General features: G+C 46.1%; 2 protein-coding genes across 7 annotated transcripts in view; both read left to right on the forward strand.

The window, feature by feature from the left end:
- dcun1d3 (defective in cullin neddylation 1 domain containing 3) lies at window positions 1–11415 on the forward strand. 3 transcript variants are annotated; one of them, XM_079757025.1, is made up of 5 exons: window positions 1–131; window positions 242–521; window positions 2241–2316; window positions 2685–3242; window positions 9528–11415. In XM_079757025.1, exons 4-5 carry the CDS (start codon window positions 2797–2799, stop codon window positions 10030–10032), a joined length of 951 nt encoding a protein of 316 aa, XP_079613151.1. In that variant the 5' UTR covers window positions 1–131; window positions 242–521; window positions 2241–2316; window positions 2685–2796; the 3' UTR covers window positions 10033–11415. The 3 variants fall into 3 exon arrangements, with proteins under 3 accessions (XP_079613151.1, XP_079613152.1, XP_079613153.1); XM_079757026.1 differs by having other exon boundaries at window positions 17–521; window positions 2244–2316; XM_079757027.1 differs by having other exon boundaries at window positions 17–521; window positions 2252–2316.
- A 264-nt stretch (window positions 11416–11679) lies between these two features.
- Window positions 11680–20423, forward strand: part of katnip (katanin interacting protein) — a 36857-nt gene continuing 28113 nt past the window's right edge. For all 4 annotated transcript variants that reach the window (XR_013812679.1, XM_079757519.1, XM_079757520.1 and 1 more), the window contains exons 1-9: window positions 11680–11783; window positions 12281–12453; window positions 14385–14473; window positions 14864–15042; window positions 15325–15449; window positions 15760–15861; window positions 17121–17270; window positions 17486–17708; window positions 19651–19734. Coding sequence is in view for 3 of the 4 variants with exons in the window: in XM_079757519.1 (XP_079613645.1) it covers window positions 12442–12453; window positions 14385–14473; window positions 14864–15042; window positions 15325–15449; window positions 15760–15861; window positions 17121–17270; window positions 17486–17708; window positions 19651–19734 (964 nt within the window). In the remaining variant the exon portion in view is untranslated. The remainder of the gene's footprint in view (window positions 11784–12280; window positions 12454–14384; window positions 14474–14863; window positions 15043–15324; window positions 15450–15759; window positions 15862–17120; window positions 17271–17485; window positions 17709–19650; window positions 19735–20423) is intronic.

Below are 20423 nucleotides of genomic sequence, written 5' to 3' on the forward strand. Positions count from 1 at the left end.
CCGCAGTAAAAAAAAAAAAGGCTATAGTTAAATTGTAATAATTAATATTTGGGAACAACCAACCCCTAACATCGCGCCCTGTCGATTATCCCCAACATTTGGTCAGTGTGTGTCAGGGTTAGTTAGTTGGGGTAAGTTAGTGTGAATAAACAGACCCTGGTCGTCCATGTGATGAGGAGGAGGAAGTGATGCACATTAATGTTCACTGAGAGGAAACTGAAGCTCTTCTGCTCTGAACTAGATCTCCCGTTTCGAACTTTGTCCAGAAAAAGATCTGAACCCAAAAGGATCAACAGTCACCAAAGAACGATTGATCAACCGTCACCAAAGAACGAAGGCGTTCCCCAAAGTGGAGCAAAGTGTTTATTGTGATGAAGTCGGTAGCCGGGCGCTAGCTGCAAGCTAGCTGACCAGTACGAGCTGGTTCCAGCGGACTGGTTCCACTGGTCGGTCGGCCTGTAAACCACTGGGTTGGATCGCGGTTCTGTGATGCGACTGTAAACCAGCATCTCGTCGTCCAGGTGAGTGGTGTCTCCGTGGTGTTTCTTTACTTACTCAAAGAAGCTAACTAGCCGAGCTAGCTATGGCGACGCCACAGGGCCAGTCCCTTTCTATAGCTTCTGTGTAGCTTCTTTATAGATTCTATATAGCTTCTTTATATATGATATATGGCGTCTTTATATATTATATATAGCTCTCTGTATAGCTTATATTAGCTATCAATATATCTGTAAAGCTATCTATATAGCTATATATATATATATATATATATATATATATATATATATATATATATATATATATATATAGCTCGGTACCTATTTAGATGGTTATTTATCTATATAACTATATAGTTATATAACTAGCTATATAGAGAGCTGTCTATAAAGCTAACTATATAGACAGCTGTCTATATAGGTAGCTCTAGAGAGCTGTCTATATAGGTAGCTCTATAGAGCTCTCTGTATAGGTAGCTCTATAGAGAGCTCTCTATATAGCTAGCTCTATAGAGAGCTGTCTATATAGGTAGCTCTATAGAGAGCTGTCTATATAGGTAGCTATAGAGAGCTGTCTATATAGGTAGCTCTATAGACAGCTCTATATAGGTAGCTCTATAGAGAGCTGTCTATATAGGTAGCTCTAGAGAGCTGTCTATATAGGTAGCTCTAGAGAGCTGTCTATATAGGTAGCTCTAGAGAGCTGTCTATATAGGTAGCTCTATAGAGAGCTGTCTATATAGGTAGCTCTATAGAGAGCTGTCTATATAGGTAGCTCTATAGACAGCTCTCTATATAGGTAGCTCTATAGAGAGCTGTCTATATAGGTAGCTCTATAGAGAGCTGTCTATATAGGTAGCTCTATAGACAGCTCTCTATATAGGTAGCTCTATAGAGAGCTGTCTATATAGGTAGCTCTATAGAGAGCTATATTGAATCACATCTGTTGAAACGTCATTTAAAATCATGGATGATCCAGGGACCTTCTTAGGACATTTGTGTTCATCAATTCGAGTTTTTTTGTGTTTATTCCTTGCAAAGCTAGCTGACTCCATCCTTGTTGTTGATCCCTGACTGTTAAAGTCCTATTTCTACGGGCCTTACATGTTCGACATCAGCTTCATTCCATCGAGGACCACTTTGGAAATAAGTGGTTTAAGTAATGCCTTTAAGTGCTATCCTCTGGGATTGTTGTATATTTGATACTCCTTGGAGATGTTTGTATTTTTAAATTTCTATGCAATGTTTGTTTTCGTTAACAGTATTGTATCTCTAGTGGGAGATGGATGCATAATTTAACTTTTGTATGTTACACAGAGGTGTCCAAACAGTTTTGATCCAGCAGTCAAGGGTAATGTGTCTGAACATTTTATGACGGGGAGGGTTCACAGTTATTAAAGTACTTGTCTCTTTATAGTTATTAAAATTGATATTGGATAAAAATAACTCAAAACCGACGGTTTTTGATGCATTTTGAAGGGAGAAAGGCAACCGGTTTGGTTGGTTTACTTTGTTGTTATACATGGATTATACGGTTCATAATGTTTACGTTCTTAGTACAGAATACACCTCCATGATAACCCCTGTAAACACTTTCTAAGGTGTGCGTAAACTGTGATTTGAAAAGCCTAAACCACTTGTGGATCTCAAATTGCAGTTAGTTGAAAGAAATCGGTGTGCAGATTTGGGAGAGAGCTGCTATCATGTTGTGCCTATGATGGTAAGATAATGTGCAACTTTCAGCAGATGTCAAGGTCACCACAATGGATCAGGATAAGATGACCCATCCCTTCAGAGTGGCCTGCCTTGTCTGAGGACTGTGAGTCACAAGCCACATGATCATCTTCCCTAAAATATTCAATCATATGTAAATTATATATTGGATATTAATAAAAATATGGTATTATTAGCTAATTATCCTATTTGCTTACATAGGTAGCCCAGAGCAGAGGAAAAATGTGTTGTAAATCCTATCTGGGGACCTAGTCACACTACCCTTTTTAGATGTATTCTCTTGGTCGACAATGGTTATGTTAACAATATAAAGTTGTGTATTAAGAGGTCCTACAGACATCTTGACTTTATTAGTTTATTTACACTAGGCTTGCTGACCCTCGACTGAATCAAGAAGGCTGGCCCCACTTCTCCCATCACCAGTATTAAAGCTGCCCTCTTGCTGCCCTCCAGGGATCACCCCCCCGCTCTGCCCGAGGGCCACAGGGCTATGTGGAGACATCTCGCCTGGCCAGAGCAGAGGCGTCCAGGGGTTGCAGACGGCGCCTGACGCAGAGTGGGAGACATGGGCCAGTGTGTCACCAAGTGCAAGAACCCAACCTCCTCCCTGGGCAGCAAGAGCGGAGACAAGGAGAGCGGCTCCAAGGCTCACCACAAGAAGAGCAGCAGCACCTGCAGCGGTGGGCACAAGGAGGAGTCCAGCGCCTTGTGCAGGAAAGGCTCCGGCGAGCTGTCCAATGGCACAAAGGCCCCGGACGTGTCCCTGGAGACGGCCGTGGTCCCGTCGGTGACCCGGGACCCTCATCGGGAGGAGCCGGCGGCGGACAGAGACGGCCTCTCGCTGGCGCGCATTGAGCAGCTCTTCTGCTGCTACAAGGACCAGCAGGACGACGCCATCCTAGAGGAGGGTATGGAGCGCTTCTGCAACGACCTGCACGTGGACCCCGCCGAGTTCCGCGTCCTCGTCATCGCCTGGAAGTTCCAGGCGGCCACCATGTGCAAGTTTACAAGGTGAGGTTTGGTGTAAGCGAGTCAGACACTGTGGTGGAGTCACTCTGTGACTCCTCTGCGCTGGCTGTGCTGTGGTCCGAGTCGCCAGAATGGCCCAGAGGGGGCGGGGCTTCTGTTACTGATATTGATCTCGGAGGGTAAATGCTGCACTGGTTGATGAATCACCTCTGGCCAAATGATGCAACGGCCTCCATGGCGAAGGAGGGAAGTCCTCCACATTCAGCCACTCTTTCCAACTAGGCGGCCCATAGGACATGGATCTGTAGGCTCTGAAACAGCAGTGAGCCTCGCTGAATAGAGCTGTCTGTTGGCTTGCTCCCGTGTCCCCTCCTCCCTCTCCCTCCCTCTCGGCTGGGATCTTTAACTCAGCACTTTTCCATCCAGCAATTGGAAACAACAGCCGTCCCCCCAGTCAGAAAAATGTTTCATTGTTGTTTGATGCTTGCTTACTCAAGCTGTTTGCACCTGACAAGCCTGCAGTGTTGTCGTGGTTCAGCTGACAAAATTGCCAGGAGAATAGGAAATGCCAAAAATCTGTGAAGAGTTTCAATCTGACTTGAGAGGTTATGACATAATAATCCCAGATCAGTCACTAAGGTTTCACTTCTCCACTTGGACACGATGATGTACTCCAATTCTGAATCGTACCAAGGCCCATTTCAAGGCCCACGATGGGGTTGAGTGGGGATCAAGGTCACCAACTCCATAGTACTGACTCAGCACATGGTGTTGAGGGAGTAGGAAGGTCACCCAACATCCACTCAGAGGGAACCCTGACCAACGGCTTTGAAGAGCTGGAGAAGGCCCAGTAATGTTGCTATGGTTTATTTGTGTATAGTTTTATGGACAGTCCCCTTTGATTAACTGTCCAGTAAAAGGCTAATTTCCAGCTTTAGTCCCCGGCCAGTTGTCAATAGGCAACCTAAAATACATTAGAATAAAATACATTACATTTCTAATTACAGCAGGCCAAAGCAAAAGGGGAAAAGGACCAACAAACATATTGCACACAGTTGGAGCAAGAACAAACAAACACAGATGATGGGACAGACATCAAGGCAGTTCAAGCAAAAGAAACAATACACCGGAGACGAGGGAAAAGAGGCCACAGAGGTCACATTGAAAGCACATACAAGACGCCACGCGTGCAGGTAGCAGAGATGGAGCGGCGGCAACAATGACTGTCAAATCAAGCAGATACGTCACCTCTGACCAGGGCTCCAGAGTCACTTTATTCACTAGGAGCACTTTGGCACCTGACTGAAAACTTTAGGGGCGCACACCGTTAATCAACATGCCATCCAAATATTCACATTTCTACAAATTTTCACTGTATTACTAATACATATATTGATAATAGATGCAGAAACAATGTGCTGTTTCAAATTCAGTGTCACATTTTATTGTGATTCTCATCTATACCAACGGTTTCCATGTGTGCGCACATGCGTTCGACGAGCACGGAAGCGACAGTTTCACGGGAGTGCGCCCGCTTGTCGCGCCGCTCGACAGGACTCTGCGCCTCCTCTCTGCCCGCTGGCCTCTCCGTTGAGAACGCAGCAGGCGCGACAAACGGCTCCCGTGTGAAAAGCCCTTTATGGCACCTGAAGCAGAGCCCTGCACGGGTTCAGTTACCCGCACAATTTGGATGAAACGGGTGAAAAATGATGTACTATGTCGGACAAGGGTGCGGGTCGGGTCGGACACCTGAACAGCGCAGGTCGGTCGCGGGTTTTGCGAATGTGAGCGAGACCTCTCCGGTGCTGGATATGTTATTCAGGAGCGGTGGAGCCAACTAAAACAGTGGAACGGTGGATTATGTGCTTTTTTGCACAGCGATCTAAAGCACCACACCAAACACCAGATAGTTTAATTCACCGACGTTCCATCTAATGTGTCTAATTTTCCTTTGGGTGGGGGTCGGGCGTCGATATCAATTTATAGCGGGTCTGGTCAGGTGCGGAATGTAATTCGCGCTACTATCGAAACACGGGTCGGATGCGGTTTTAAGTATTGCGGGTATGGGTTTGCAAAATAAGACCCGGGCAGGACTCTGACTGGCACTGGCACACTAGCCGCAGGTCGGAAGAAGGAGTCATTCATTATTCAAACGTCATTGCTCATTATTCAAACGCACGTTGCAGGTTGTTAAATCTTTCTCCTTCTCACAGATGTTTACGCGCGCTCGATAATCCCTAGGACCCTTCCCCTCCACACATCAGCCACTAACAGTGGCCATTCCTTATCCTTCTCACACTCAGTGGCCAGCTACAGATTCCGGATTCATTGACGCGCCCCTTCCATTTGGTACAAATAAAAAAATAACAAAGGGGAAATTTACTGGTCGCACATGCGCGACCAAATGTAAAATTCTGTTAAAATAACCTTCAGTTTTCTTGTAAAGAGTTGCTAATGGCTTCAATGAAAAACTGTTAATTTGTCCACAGCTTGTTAGATGTGACATAATCATGGCATTCATGTATGTTTGGCAGCATTAAAAGTTAGTGCATTTCTAATATATTAAAAGCGATATTTATTAAAATTGGCTAGGCTAAACTTGACCCTGTTGCACACTTTCTTAATGTGTGCTTTAAAAGAAAGATGAGAATCATTAATAATGCCCAGATGCTTAAATTGTGGCACAATACAATGTGTTATGACCTGTTATCACACAATGTTGAATTTTCTTTTGGTGAAAAACATTCCTACAGTTTTATTCACATTGAGTTGGAGGCATGAACGGTTTAGCCAATTGGTGATCTGATCTATAGCTTTGGTGAGTTTGGCAGCAGCAAGATGTTTTGTCTTGGCATGCACATATACTACACTGTCGTCTGCATACAATGTTTTGATATCAAGGCAAACCAACACCAGATCATTAATATACAGACTAATCAAAAGTGAGCCAAGTCGATCCCTGTGGTACCCTAGTGCATAAGTTAAGAGCTGATTAATGTTGATTGTTCACAAAACATGTTGACTTCTACCAGTCAAATATGACTCAATCCATTTGAGTGTTAAGGGTGAGAGGTTAAAGGCAGACGGTTTAGCAATAAGGACCTGATGGTTGACTGTGTCGAAAGCTTTACGAAGGTCTAAAAACACAGCCCCAACAACACCTCCCTTGTCGACCATTGCTCGGACCTCCTCTAAGAAGAAACAGTTTGATGTTTCCGCAGAGTGGTGGGCCCTGAAGCTGCTCTATTTAGGGTTCTGTACATGATGTATGTCTTCTTTTGTTAACTTGTTCAAAAATATCCTTGCTTGCTTTGCTAACTAATGTGTCAACGAGTGATGGCTGTCATTCATTGATTCATTTGAAGCTGCGTCTGATGTAGTTTTAAATGGTTTCAATTAGGGGTGCAACGGTACACAAAAGTCACGGTTCGGTACGTACCTCGGTTTTGAAGTCACGGTAAGGTACAGGACGGTACGGTTCATAGTCAAGGAGAAAACTTTTAAAAACTGCTTGTTTGTCAACCACAGAGACTGGCCGTAGATCAGCAGCAATGAAAACACCAATAAACTTGGTTATGGCATTTGCATTTGGGACAACTGCCCATCACCTGAGGCTTCACCTCAACAAGACTGAGCTCCTCGTAATACCAGGGAAAGATTGCCCACACATGGATTTACTCGTCACTGTTGAGAACATCACTGTATCTCCTTCTCCAACTCCCAAAAACCTTGGTGTAGTGTTGGACAATCAGTTATGCTGCACCGCAAACATCACTGCGGTGGCCCGATCCTGCTGATTTGCACTTTACAACATTCGCAGGATCCGGCCCTTCCTCACAAGGGAAGCAGCTCAGCTTCTAGTCCAATCACTGGTCATCTCCCGCCTAGACTACTGCAACTCGCTCCTGGCTGGACTCCCTGCCTCTGCGATTAAACCCTTGCAGCGCATCCAGAATGTGGCAGCGCGCCTCGTGTCCAACCTACCAAAGTTTTCACATGTAACCCCCCTCTTCCGAGACCTCCACTGGCTCCCTGTAATAGCTCGCATCAGATTCAAGATGATGGTACTGGCATACAAGGCAGTCGATGGAACTGCCCCTGCCTACCTCCAAGCATTAGTAAAGCCACACACCCCAGCTTGATCCCTCCGCTCAACTACCTCAGCTGGACGTCTGGTACCGCCATCGCTAAGAGCAAGCAAAGGTCGATCAGCGAAGTCACAACTTTTCTCTGTTTTGGGACCTCAGTGGTGGAACGAGCTCCCTACCGATGTCAGGATCGCAGAGTCGCTCACCAGCTTCCGCAAAAGACTCAAAACTCACCTGTTCAGAGTTCACCTCGACTCTGCATAGAAACCAATGCACAGCCCACATTGAATGTTGTACGTCCTGGCACTTGTACATTGCACTTATTCAAGGTACTTAATTGTGTAGCATCTACAGTAGCTGCTTTCATTGCTTTACACGGGGAATTGGTTAGCCTAGCGATTGTAATACTTGCACTTGGTTCTATGAACGTCTTTACTGTACCGACAGCGATATATTGTTTCACTTCTTATGACAAATGTACTTATTGTAACAAATGCACTTATTGTAAGTCGCTTTGGATTAAAGCGTCTGCTAAATGCCCTAAATGTAAATGCATTTCTGAATTCCCAGACAGGGGTTGTTGAAATAGTGTCGTGAGCTGGGTTTGCACAGCTCGTCTTTTTTTTCATAGCAACAGTGATAGTAACACCTGGATGGTGCCTTTTCAAATGCGTGTGCATGTTAAAGTGCTGTACGTAGACACGGAGACCCCTCTTTGTAGCCGGAGAGCCTGTCGGAGACCCTCTCCGTAGCTCACGTGCGCATCCAATATTTTTTAGTTAACTATCTGTCGACGCCATGGACCTATTGGTCGACGCAACGGAGACGGCAAGGGCTGTGATTGGTCCTCTAACAGAATCATTTCCGGTTACACTTCTCCAGTTTGACTTTTCACCTTAATTACTTTGTACATTGTTTACTTTGCAACTGAAGGACCAGTAAAACACCAAATAAGATTTGAAAAGCTTTGGAAGTTTATTTACAACACTGCTTACATGGTTTGTAGTCAACATATGAGATCGATCGGCCAGCGAATTGCATTGCGTATCCGCCATCCCGACGGAGAGCTGCTGAGGGGTCTCCGTGGTTACGGAGTCGGATTACGGAGTCGGAGTAGTATGCTTTGGCTAAACGGTCCGGGGGGAACTCCAACTTCAAGTTTTAAATTCCGCATTGCAAAACAAGCCTTTACATTCGCCATATTAACGCTATGTACGCCACATTTACGCACCGTGGTCCACCTCTGTAACCACACCGGAGTGCCTGTACCATGGCGGCTCGGTACAAATACGTGTATCGTTAGTAGAGATAGACGATATGGTTTTTTCAGGGCCGACACCGATTATTAGTAGTCAAGGGGGCCGATAACCGATATTTGGAGCCGATATTAATTTACAGAAAAAGGGAAAAGATTGGCGTCAAAGTTTTGAATAATACAAACTCCAACACTTAACTTCATTTAAATGCCTTTAAGCATATGTTTAATAAACACAACAGCTTATCAGATTTGCAACATAACACAATTCAAACAAATAAATGGCTCACTAAAATTTTCCTGAAATGTTAATGTTTTACTTATCTTTCTTTTAAGTTCAAACAAAAACAAAAAGTGCAGGGTGTTCTAATGAAGTTAACTGAACATTTAAATAAATAAATAGTTCCCTAGTTAAACAGCCATTATTGCCCGACAGTTTTCTCTCAGACTGACGGTGCTTTGCTGTCAGTTTCTGCAGCTTCTCATGTGGCTTACACACACACACACACACACACACACACACACACACACACACACACACACACACACACACACACACACACACACACACACACACACACACACACACACTAATCTCTAGCCATCCCCTCATCGTGAGGGGATGGCTTCCCCCATCGTGCTTCCCTGCAATAAAACTAACTGAACTTTTCTCTCTTTCTTTTCTCTCACTCACTCACTCACTCACTCACTCACTCACTCACTCACTCACTCACTCACACACACACACTTCTTACTTTTATCACTGACTATTTTCCTATCAATATTAACAGCAACCTTGTTTCAAGTGATTAAACCGTTAAAAAACACTAAATAGCCTACAGCATGACCCTTGACCTCTGGTCCATTCACCACAGACCCTGACCCTTGACCTCTGGTCCGGTCACCACAGACCCTAACCCTGACCCTTGACCCTGACCCGCTCAGCATCTCTCTGACGTCTGCCTTGTCCCCTCCGGCCTCCAGGAAGGAGTTTGTGGACGGCTGCAAGGCCATCCAGGCGGACAGCCTGGAGGGCATCTGCTCCCGCTTCCCCTGCATGCTGCTGGAGGCGCGGGGGGAGGAGAGCTTCAAGGACCTGTACCGCTTCACCTTCCAGTTCGGCCTGGACGCAGAGGAAGGCCAGCGCTCGCTGCAGCGCGACATCGCCATCGCCCTGTGGCGGCTGGTGTTCACGCAGGACACGCCCAGCATCCTGGAGCGCTGGCTAGACTTCCTGGCGGAGAACCCTTCGGGCGTGCGGGGCATCTCGCGGGACACGTGGAACATGTTCCTCAACTTCACGCAGGCCATCGGGTCCGACCTGAGCAACTACAGCGAGGACGAAGCCTGGCCCAGCCTCTTCGACACCTTCGTAGAGTGGGAGACGGACAGCCGCCACAGGGAGGGGGAGCAGGCCGGCTGGGGGAGAGCTGAGACCAAGAGCTCGACGGAGGGGGGCCGCGGCTCCCAGACCTGGGGAGGGCACTGAGGGGGATCTGTCAATCATTGAATATTAGTATTACACTTATGGCTATTCATTTCTCTCTGCGGGATTCCCGTTGTAACCTTATTTGTTTTGGGTTATTGAAAGGGCTTTATGAACGGTTATATTTTGAGCAATTCTATTAAGTTATTTGACCTTTTTTTGATTTAATTTTCTTTCCATGTGTTTTTAGTAATTGGGTCCTGAGGTGCATTTTAATCTTAACTAACTCATCGATTACAATAATAATAAACACAGATATGAGCAACGCAGGAAACAAAACATGCAGAAGGCAAGCCTTTCATTAACAGCTGGGCTCTTTGAACTGATGACTGGTTATTAAGGGCCAAGCAAGGGGGTCAAGAAGAGACAGTGGACGCTCTCCGCTGTTACAATATGCTTTCACATCAAGACTTTATCCTCCAGGGTTCAGGGTCAGTTAAAGGAGCTCACCAACCTTATTGTAACATTGACAGAAGGCACTTGGTAGTACCTAGTGCTACGTAGTACCTAGTGCTACCTAGTAGGTAGTACCTAGTGCTACCTAGTAGGTAGCGGTCTGCTTGCACTACCAAGGCATAAACTAATGTTCCACATTTCATCATGAGAACATTCTTTTTAGGATGATGTCAGTTACACGTTTTAGTCATTGATTAAGGATTTTGCCCTAGGGAATTTATTTTAAAACGCCCCAACCTCGTCCCCCAATCTGTATCAGTGAATGCTGCGGACGTTTAGTGCTGAGAAAGGCAGTGTCTCAGCCGTGACTAAAGCCATGTACCGGTTCCACCTCTGAAACACACCTTTTGATGCTCACTGACTGCCAGGTCGCGGAAAAGGTGTACTATTATTAAAACGTGCAGGAATTCTGGCTTTATTCTCATGAGCTGCCTTATTTTATTTCTTGGAACATCAGAACAATTCATGCTAGGTTTGTAATTTCTTGAAATAGGAATCTTGCAACAGGGTTAGGTTAGGGCAAGGACATTTGGGTCAACCTCCCCTTTGACCTCATCTTGGATTTTCTTGTAGCATCTTCAACTGCTAGCTAGTATTGTGGCACTTGAGGAATGCGTTGACTCGTCAGTGGTGGTTGTAATAAATAAATGCACCGAAACGAATGGCCTGATAAGTCACCATATATGTAATGCTTTGCAAAGAGTGATGTCAGCTAAACTCTAAAGTGTGTAAACCTAAACAGCCTAGGGTGTTTTGGAAGTGATTGTTAACCAGGTTGTTTGACTTACCATGAGTCTAACTAGGTCCAGTAGGGTAATGGATACCCATTACTTTATTACCTTATAACCACTTTACAGTGGTTTCAATTCAGACCCCTTTGTCCTTTTTATATCAAATGCATTGGTTTATAATGAATAAAACAGTGTTCAACTTTTAAAAGCGGACCATGGAATTTCTGCTGTCTTTGCATGTCGCACCCAAACTGAAGACCTGTGACTATTGCCTCCTTGATGTTATCGCTTAATACCTCTAAAGCATTAGGGTTGGGGTTAGATGAACCGTACCCCTCTAAAGCATTTCTCTCCGTTGTAGGTCAGCTATATGAAGCTGTTGTTTGGGTTGTGAGCAGAGCAGGGGGCGTGTCAGGTTCAAGGGGCGTGTATGGTCCGGCTCGCTATTGGCAGATGGCTTGCCTGGTAACCTACCAACGCTAACAACAACACGGTGCAAATTAAATTACGTTCTCCAGAACGACTCGAAAATAACGAATAATAATTAAAAAAAATACTTCGCATAATGTAAGTATTGTTGGAGTTGGTCATGCAGTCTAGTTGTCAAACTTTTACTGTATTCCACATTTACTTTATCTGCCAGAGTTCATTATAGCTCTCGTTAGCATGTTAGCTTACTTGCCTGCCTAGATGCTATTTAACTAGCCTTCGTGTTAGATGATGACTAGATGATGGCAGGTTCACATATGTAACAGCTGTAGGTGCGATTATTTATGTGCATCTTCTACATCAATTGGGTCATTTAAAACGAAAGGGCAATGGTCTACATTAGCCCTCCCCAAAAATCGAATACATTGATGGATCTGACGACCTCCACATTTGTATAATTAAGAGATAAAAAGGAAGAGTTAAAAAATGGATACCTTTTTAAACGTTTCATTATTAGATTTATGAAGGAGTAAAAGCTCATACGTGTCTTCAAATGATGGAAGATGACATGGGCTGCGTTATATAACAAATCACTTCTCCTAAGATAGATAGATGAATACTTTATTGATCCCCAGGGGGAAATGGTCGGGAATGATGTCCGACACTGAAGAACTTAAGCATCATCTAACCCTAACACAACCCTGAAGAACGGTGGCTCACTCTGGATGAGGGGTTCCTGAGCATCATCTTACTCTGGATGATGGGTCCCTGAACATCATCTAACCCTAACCCTACTATGGATAGCGAGGTAGGCCGGCGATGTTTATCTTAATACATTTTGTCTTACGTTTGAGAATGCAAGTTGGCAAACAGGAAATGTTTTTTACTTGGCACATTACTATATATGAGGCATTATCAAATTATGCTTCCAATATATTTTGAATGGGTTTATTTTCTCTCCCTTCTGTATGAAGTAGTGTCAACTCTGCTCTTCTTTAAACCTTCTTCTGTTGGCTCAGGTGCTGTAGCCTGTCACTCTGAGTAAGACATCTGTCATTTCCTTTGTATTCTGCATGCCGTCCGTCATTGCTTGTGTTACAGAGAGTCCTTCTGTATTACAGACATGGCTATCTTTGCTTGAATAATCAATGTTGCATGTAACACAATCATGGCTGAACACATTATGGCCAAGACTTTCCCCTCTTCACTGATGGCTGCTGTGTATGCGGTTACATGGTTGATTAATAGCATCCAGCCAGCACAATACATGAGAGCAAGGAAACCAAAGCACTACACTTCTGCTGGACCTTCTCATACGGAGCCTGCAAAGCCTCAAGCCTCTTATGGGACCGCCTAAAGCCTCATATCGATACCGCCTAAAGCCTCTTATCGAGACTGTCTAAAGCCTCTTATGAGACCGCCTAAAGCCTCTTATCGAGACCGCCAAGAGGCTCTTATGAGACCGCCTAAAGCCTCTTATCGAGACTGCCTACTTTTTACCATTCAATGTAAAATGCATCAATCTGGTGCACTTTGAGCGGAAAATTAAGAGGCCAATTCAACTATCCTCACAGTGTCCTATGTGAGCTGTTTAGTATTATCTTCTGGAATAATTCAGAGGCGTTGGGGACCCTGCCTGTGTAACAGCCTGAAGAGGAGAGAAGTAAATAATCACCCTCGACACAGTGCTCTCTTTGTCTTGGCTTCAACAAGAATATATTAATATTCCAAAGTATATACATAGGTACAATGTTTTTTCAAAGAAAATATCAAAACAGAAAATATACAATTTGTGCACATTCAAATATGAAGTTCACAGTCTGGTTTTCTTCACATTTTCTCACTAAAGTAAACTCAAATAAATAAATATTAAACTTATAGCCATTTACTTGTGTTATTCCAATCATTCCCTCTCTTAAAAAGTTACATTGTGAATTAAACAAATCAATAATCAGGCCTAAATACAAACTTTAACATAAATTTACAAACCTATACATGCACAATGTGTGTTTCACTTTAACCCACCCAACCAGGGTCTCATGGCGCACTCTAGTGGACATGGTGGAAAAGTGCACTCCATGATCATATCACTGTATATTTTTACTGCCATGCGAGCCGCAAATAGAGGCTTATCGAGACCGCCTAAAGCCTCTTATGAGCTCTACGGCCTCTTATTGAGACCGCCTAGAGCCTCTTATGAGACCTAGAGCCTCTTATGAGACCTAGAGCCTCTTATGAGACCGCCTAGAGCCTCTTATGAGACCGCCTAGAGGCTCTTATGAGAGCTAGAGCTTCTTATGAGACCGCCTAGAGACTCTTATGAGACCTCCTAGAGCCTCTTATGAGACCGCCTAGAGCCTCTTATGAGACCTCCTAGAGCCTCTTATGAAACCGCCTAGAGCCTCTTATGAGACCTAGAGCCTCTTATGAGACCTAGAGCCTCTTATGAGACTGTCTAGAGCCTCTTATCGAGACCGCCTAGAGCCTCTTATGAGACCGCCTAAAGCCTCTTATGAGACCACCTAGAGCCTCTTATGAGACCTCCTCGAGCCTCTTATGAGACCTAAAGCCTCTTATGAGACCGCCTAAAGCCTCGTATCGAGACTGCCTAGAGCCGCGTATTGAGACTTATCGAGGTACAATGAGTCAGTTTCTGTCTGTTTTCTATTCTCATCAAATAATCATTCTCATCTAAGTGTGTGTGTGTGTGTGTTTGTAATACTGCTGTTTAATGTGAAGGAACACCAGAGGTGTCCGGGAGTGAAGCTCGGCTTTGCTGTGGAGGAGACTCTGGATGAATATTTAATTGGCCTTCAGCACAAAAACAGGTGAGGTGTGTTGCTGGTGGAGAGATTCAGTTTCACAGGAGAGGTTCTCTAACCTAAATACAGCTTCTGCATCCCCAGAGGCTGTGATTGGCTCTGTGGTCAGAAAGAAAGGGGGCTGTTGGCTACAGCCGGGTTTACATGGGTAAACATGGGTAAACATGCTCTGTGCAATCCATACAAAATGGAGTCTCTAATGCAAAGTGTGTCCTTTTTCTACCTTAAGTATTCTCGTTGTATTTGTATTATTTTGTACTCCAGTGTCTCCGAAGTTGAATCTTGGCAGGGGTTAGGGATAGGGTGAGGGTTAGTATGTTAGTATTTTATGTGCTTTATTAACCCTCGTCATTCATTCATTCATTCATTCATTCATGACCTTCCTGGTCCTCCCAGAGTCCTCAAGCGGCTCCGGACCAAAGGCCGCGAGCAAATAGAGCTGGAGCGCCTGGAGCAGGGCTTCTCCCTCTACCTCAATGGGGCCAACGCCGGGGCTGGGGGCCAGAAACCCAGGAAGCCCCCCAGCCTGCCTCCGTCTGCCCCCCCCACCACCAGGAGGCCCACTCACACTGCCGGTACGCCCCCTGCAGGAACGCAGCAGCGCTCACAGCTGCAGTGTTCCATAAGAGACTACCCAGACCACCACAAAGGGCTGGGGTCTGGGGGCACACGCACTGGGCACCACACTGCCACCACCCCTGTCTTCAGCCGGCATGGTACGGTCTCCCATCGCTGATGGACGAGTGACCGTTACCGCGGTAACCTGCAGGATTACTTAAAGGCCTTTGGTCCTTCTGGGGTTGTGATTGTGTGTTTTCTCTTCTCTTGGGCCATGTGTTTCCGGGACTCGTCTGCAGATGGTCTGAGAGGCAGTCAGGGCAGCCTGGTTCTTAGCGGGCCCACGGGCCCCCAACGGAGCCAGACGGGCCCCCAACGGAGCCAGACGGCCCCCGGAAAGGTGCAGAGAAGGGAATGGGTGCAGGTAGGGACTGCTGATGCTGCTTTGCTTTACTGAATTGACTCCTGTGGATTAGTTTCATGCTTGGATATCTTTATTTACTTATTTCTCTATTTTCAGTTCTTCGGTTCATTTGATTTTGAAATCAAGCTTTGGTCACATGACCTGTAGGATAATGTGCGCATTGCAGTCAAGGTTGCTTGATGATTTAAATATTTAAACGTATTCCGTATCTAAACTGCAGTGAGCCTTTGGACTCCACTGTGGGGGGGGGGTGATGGGGGTCTGACGGGGCTAAAGGGGGGTTCTGACAGGGGGTCTTGGGGTCCCGCAGGCCCCAGTCAGTATCCGCACCGAGGACGGAGCCTGTGTGAGAGTCTCCCCAGAGAAGCGCTACTCGGACGACTTCGAGCCTTACGGCAGCAAAGACATGGAGGTAGAAGAGCCTGTTCTCCTGTCTGTTCTCCTGTCTGTTCTCCTGTCTGTTCTCCTGTCTGTTCTCCTTTCTGTCCTCCTTTCTGTTCTCCTGTCTGTTCTCCTGTCTGTTCTCCCGTCTGTTCTCCTTTCTGTTCTCCTGTCTGTTCTGTCTCTCCTGTCTGTTCTCCTGTCTGTTCTCCTGTCTGTTCTCCTGTCTGTGTCTGTTCTCCTGTCTGTTCTGTCTTTTCTCCTTTCTGTTCTCCTGTCTGTTCTCCTGTCTGTTCTCCTGTCTGTTCTCCTGTCTGTTCTCCTGTCTGTTCTCCTGTCTGTTCTCCCGTCTGTTCTCCTTTCTGTTCTCCTGTCTGTTCTCCTGTCTGTTCTCCTGTCTGTTCTCCTTTCTGTCCTCCTTTCTGGTCTCCTGTCTGTTCTCCTGTCTGTTCTCCCGTCTGTTGTCCTTTCTGTCCTCCTTTCTGGTCTCCTGTCTGTTCTCCTGTCTGTTCTCCCGTCTGTTGTCCTTTCTGTTCTCCTGTCTGTTCTGTCTTTTCTCCTGTCTGTTCTCCTGTCTGTTCTGTCTTTTCTCCTGTCTGTTCTCCTGTCTGTTCTCCTGTCTGTTCTCCCGTCTGTTCTCCTGTCTGTTCTCCTGTCTGTTCTGTCTTTTCTCCTGTCTGTTCTCCTGTCTGTTCTCCTGTCTGTTCTCCTGTCTGTTCTCCTGTCTGTTCTCCTGTCTGTTCTCCCGTCTGTTGTCCTTTCTGTTCTCCTGACTGTTCTGTCTTTTCTCCTGTCTGTTCTCCTGTCTGTTCTGTCTTTTCTCCTGTCTGTTCTCCTGTCTGTTCTGTCTTTTCTCCTGTCTGTTCTCCTGTCTGTTCTGTCTTTTCTCCTGTCTGTTCTCCTGTCTGTTCTGTCTTTTCTCCTGTCTGTTCTCCTGTCCGTTCTCCTGTCTGTTCTCCCGTCTGTTCTCCTTTCTGTTCTCCTGTCTGTTCTCCTGTCTGTGTTGTCCTTTCTGTTCTCCTGTCTGTTCTCCTGTCTGTTCTGTCTTTTCTCCTGTCTGTTCTCCTGTCTGTTCTGTCTTTTCTCCTGTCTGTTCTCCTGTCTGTTCTGTCTTTTCTCCTGTCTGTTCTCCTGTCTGTTCTGTCTTTTCTCCTGTCTGTTCTCCTGTCTGTACGTCTGTTCTCCTGTCTGTTCTCCTGCCTCTGCTTGCTGGGGGGGAGGGCTTTGTGTCAGGTGCAGCTGACTGACTCCCCGTCTCATGTCTTTGCTCGTGGTCTGAACTCTGATCAGAGGTCCGGTCCGCGCTCCCCCGTCGCCCCCTGCTCCCCCAGGGACCCCAGGGACCCCAGGGGGTCCCGGCCGCTCAGCGTCCTGCCCGGGGGCCCTGGGCCCCTTGAGGCGTACAGCGAGAAGGTTCTCCTCAGCATGGAGGAGGTGAAGGTGAGAGGCTTGGGAGAAGGGCCGTCTTCTGATCAGCGACCCCTGCGACCTCTGTCCTCTGACCCCTGACGCTTGACCCTATCTTTACTGATACGACGGCAGTATATAGTTTCTCTTTCTTCTGAAAAATGAACTCATGGTAAGTCTCTGTAGTGAAGGCGTCTGCTAAACGCCCTCACTGAAACATGTAAAGCTGAGTGACCTCTGACCTCCAGGTGCTGAGGCGGAGCCTGGAGGTCAGCGTCCGCGGCGGGAGCCGGGGCTCCGCGGGGGAGGAGTCAGAGGAGGAGTGGGTGGAGGAGCAGACGGAGAGGGAGGAGAGCACAGAGAGTCTGGAGGAGCTGGGGATGGCCTCCTCCTCCGCCCAGCGCCTCCCCAGAGACGGGCGCTGCTCCCCCGCCGACCTCATAGTGCTGGACTTTGGCCCGCCGCTCAAAGGTCAGCGATCTGTTGGTGGTGATGGGTCTGCTGCCCACCTCATCAGCACTGATCTGAGGACAGGTCAGGGTTAACCCTGACCATATGGGTTAACCCTGACCTGGTGGGTTAGGGTCAGGGTCAGGGTTAACCCTGACCTGGTGGGTTAGGGTCAGGGTTAACCCTGACCTGATGGGTTAGGGTCAGGGTTAGGGTTAACCCTAACCAGATTGGTTGGGGTTAACCCTGACCAGATGGGTTAGGGTTAACCCCAACCAATCTGGTTAGGGTTAACCCTGACCAGATGGGTCAGGGTAACCCTAACCCTGACCCTAACCCATCAGGTTAGGGTTAACCTTAACCCTGACCCTAACCCACCAGGTTAGGCTTAACCCTGACCCTGACCCTAACCGTAACCCATATGGTCAGGGATAACCCTAACCAGATTGGTTGGGGTTAACCCTGACCAGATGGGTCAGGGCAGGGATAGCCAACTTTCATGATGAAGAGGGCCACCTTTTTCATCATAACGATCAGAAGGCCACAAGACTGCGCACTTCAACTAAACATAAGCTGAGAGAAGCTACAACATTTTGAATTTGGTAGATATGATTTCCTGTATTCTGGTGCATTTTGGGGATGGCCACTATCTAAAGAATCTTCCTATGTAAGGTATGTTAATTGAACCAACATACATTAATTTCATGTTTTCCATACTCAAACAGCCACATGAATGGTTAGTATTTTTATCAGTGCAAAGAGCTCACATGCATCATCATTCAATGATGTCACAAAACTGAAAACAGTGGCCCAACATTAAGTGCAACAACTCAATGAACTCAAACCCAACAAGCATGGTATTCTTTGCAGTTGTAGTAGTTGTAGTGGCGACTTAAGTGGAAATCTTTCTTGACTGATATCGTTTCTAAGCAAACTTGACACATGGGTTTGCCTTGTGATACTCTGCTTCTCATCTTTCTTGACCGAGTTTCCTGTAACTCGATCAAATTATTATTATTATTATTTTATTATTATTTATTTTATTTAATTATGTGCAGGCCTGACTGAGTGAGGATGCGGGCTGTAGGCGGACCGCCAGTTGCCCATCCCTGGGTTAGGGTTAACCCTAACCATATGGGTTAGGGTTAACCCTAATCATATGGGTTAGGGTTAACCCTAATCATATGGGTTAGGGTTAACCCTAATCATATGGGTTAGGGTTAACCCTAATCATATGGGTTAGGGTTAACCCTAATCATATGGGTTAGGGTTAACCCTAATCATATGGGTTAGGGTTAACCCTAATCATATGGGTTAGGGTTAAACCTAACCATATGGGTTAGGGTTAACCCTAATCATATGGGTTAGGGTTAACCCTAATCATATGGGTTAGGGTTAACCCTAATCATATGGGTTAGGGTTAACCCTAATCATATGGGTTAGGGTTAACCCTAATCATATGGGTTAGGGTTAACCCTAATCATATGGGTTAGGGTTAACCCTAATCATATGGGTTAGGGTTAACCCTAATCATATGGGTTAGGGTTAAACCTAACCATATGGGTTAGGGTTAACCCTAATCATATGGGTTAGGGTTAAACCTAACCATATGGGTTAGGGTTAACCCTAATCATATGGGTTAGGGTTAACCCTAATCATATGGGTTAGGGTTAAACCTAACCATATGGGTTAGGGTTAACCCTAATCTTATGCGTAAGGGTTAACCCTAACCATATGGGTTAGGGTTAACCCTGACCAGATTGGTTGGGGTTAACCCTGACTAGATTGGTTAGGGTCAGGGTTAGCCCTGCCCAGATCGGTCAGCGTTAGGGTAAGATGGGTCAGGGTTAGGGTTACATGGGTCAGGGTTAGGGTTAGATGGGTCAGGGTAAGGGTTAGATGGGTCAGGGTTAGGGTTAGGGTTAGATGGGTCAGGGTTAACAGAACTGGTGTTTGTTTCCAGGGCGTACGATTGACTGCTCTCTGTCCGCCAAGAGGAGAGACAGCGTTGAGACTTCCCTCTCCACCAAGCACAGGAACGGTCAAAGTAAGTCTTTAGCAATATCCCACAGAACAGTGTAATATACATACTGTATGTATGTAATATATATATAATATATACATATACTCTCACAGCACATGATCCAACGAACAGTATGTAGTCTTTCCAACTCAAAGATGTGTGCTTTGGTTTTCCTTGTGTGGTGCCCTCACTGCAGTGATCTGGGTTAGAGCAGGGCTAAACACGTTAGGGTTAACTAACCCATCCCGTCCTCAGGGTTAGGGTTAACTAACCTGTTCCTCGTCCTCATGGTTAGGGTTAACTAACCCGTTACTCGTCCTCAGGGTTAGGGTTAACTAACCCGTTCCACGTCCTCAGGGTTAGGATTAACTAACCCGTTCCACGTCCTCAGGGTTAGGGTTAACTAACCCGTTCCTCGTCCTCAGGATTAGGGTTAACTAACCCGTTCCTCGTCCTCAGGGTTAGGGTTAACTAACCCGTTCCTCATCCTCATGGTTAGGGTTAACTAACCCATTCCTTGTCCTCATGGTTTGGGTTAACTTACCCGTTCCACGTCCTCAGGGTTAGGGTTAACTAACCTGTTCCTCGTCCTCGGGGTTAGGGTTAACTAACCCGTTCCTCATCCGCAGGGTCAGGGTTAACTTACCCGTTCCACGTCCTCAGGGTTAGGGTTAACTAACCTGTTCCTCGTCCTCGAGGTTAGGGTTAACTAA

The sequence above is a fragment of the Pollachius pollachius genome (assembly GCF_949987615.1).
Source record: "Pollachius pollachius genome assembly, chromosome: 19".
Classification (NCBI taxonomy): domain Eukaryota; kingdom Metazoa; phylum Chordata; class Actinopteri; order Gadiformes; family Gadidae; genus Pollachius; species Pollachius pollachius.

Coding starts and splice junctions, on each gene's coding strand:
- dcun1d3 (XM_079757025.1), top strand. CDS start 2,797: ATGGGCCAGTGTGTCACCAAGTGCAAGAACCCAACCTCCTCCCTGGGC. Junction 3,243..9,527: donor ACCATGTGCAAGTTTACAAG/GTGAGGTTTGGT, acceptor TCCGGCCTCCAG/GAAGGAGTTTGTGGACGGCT.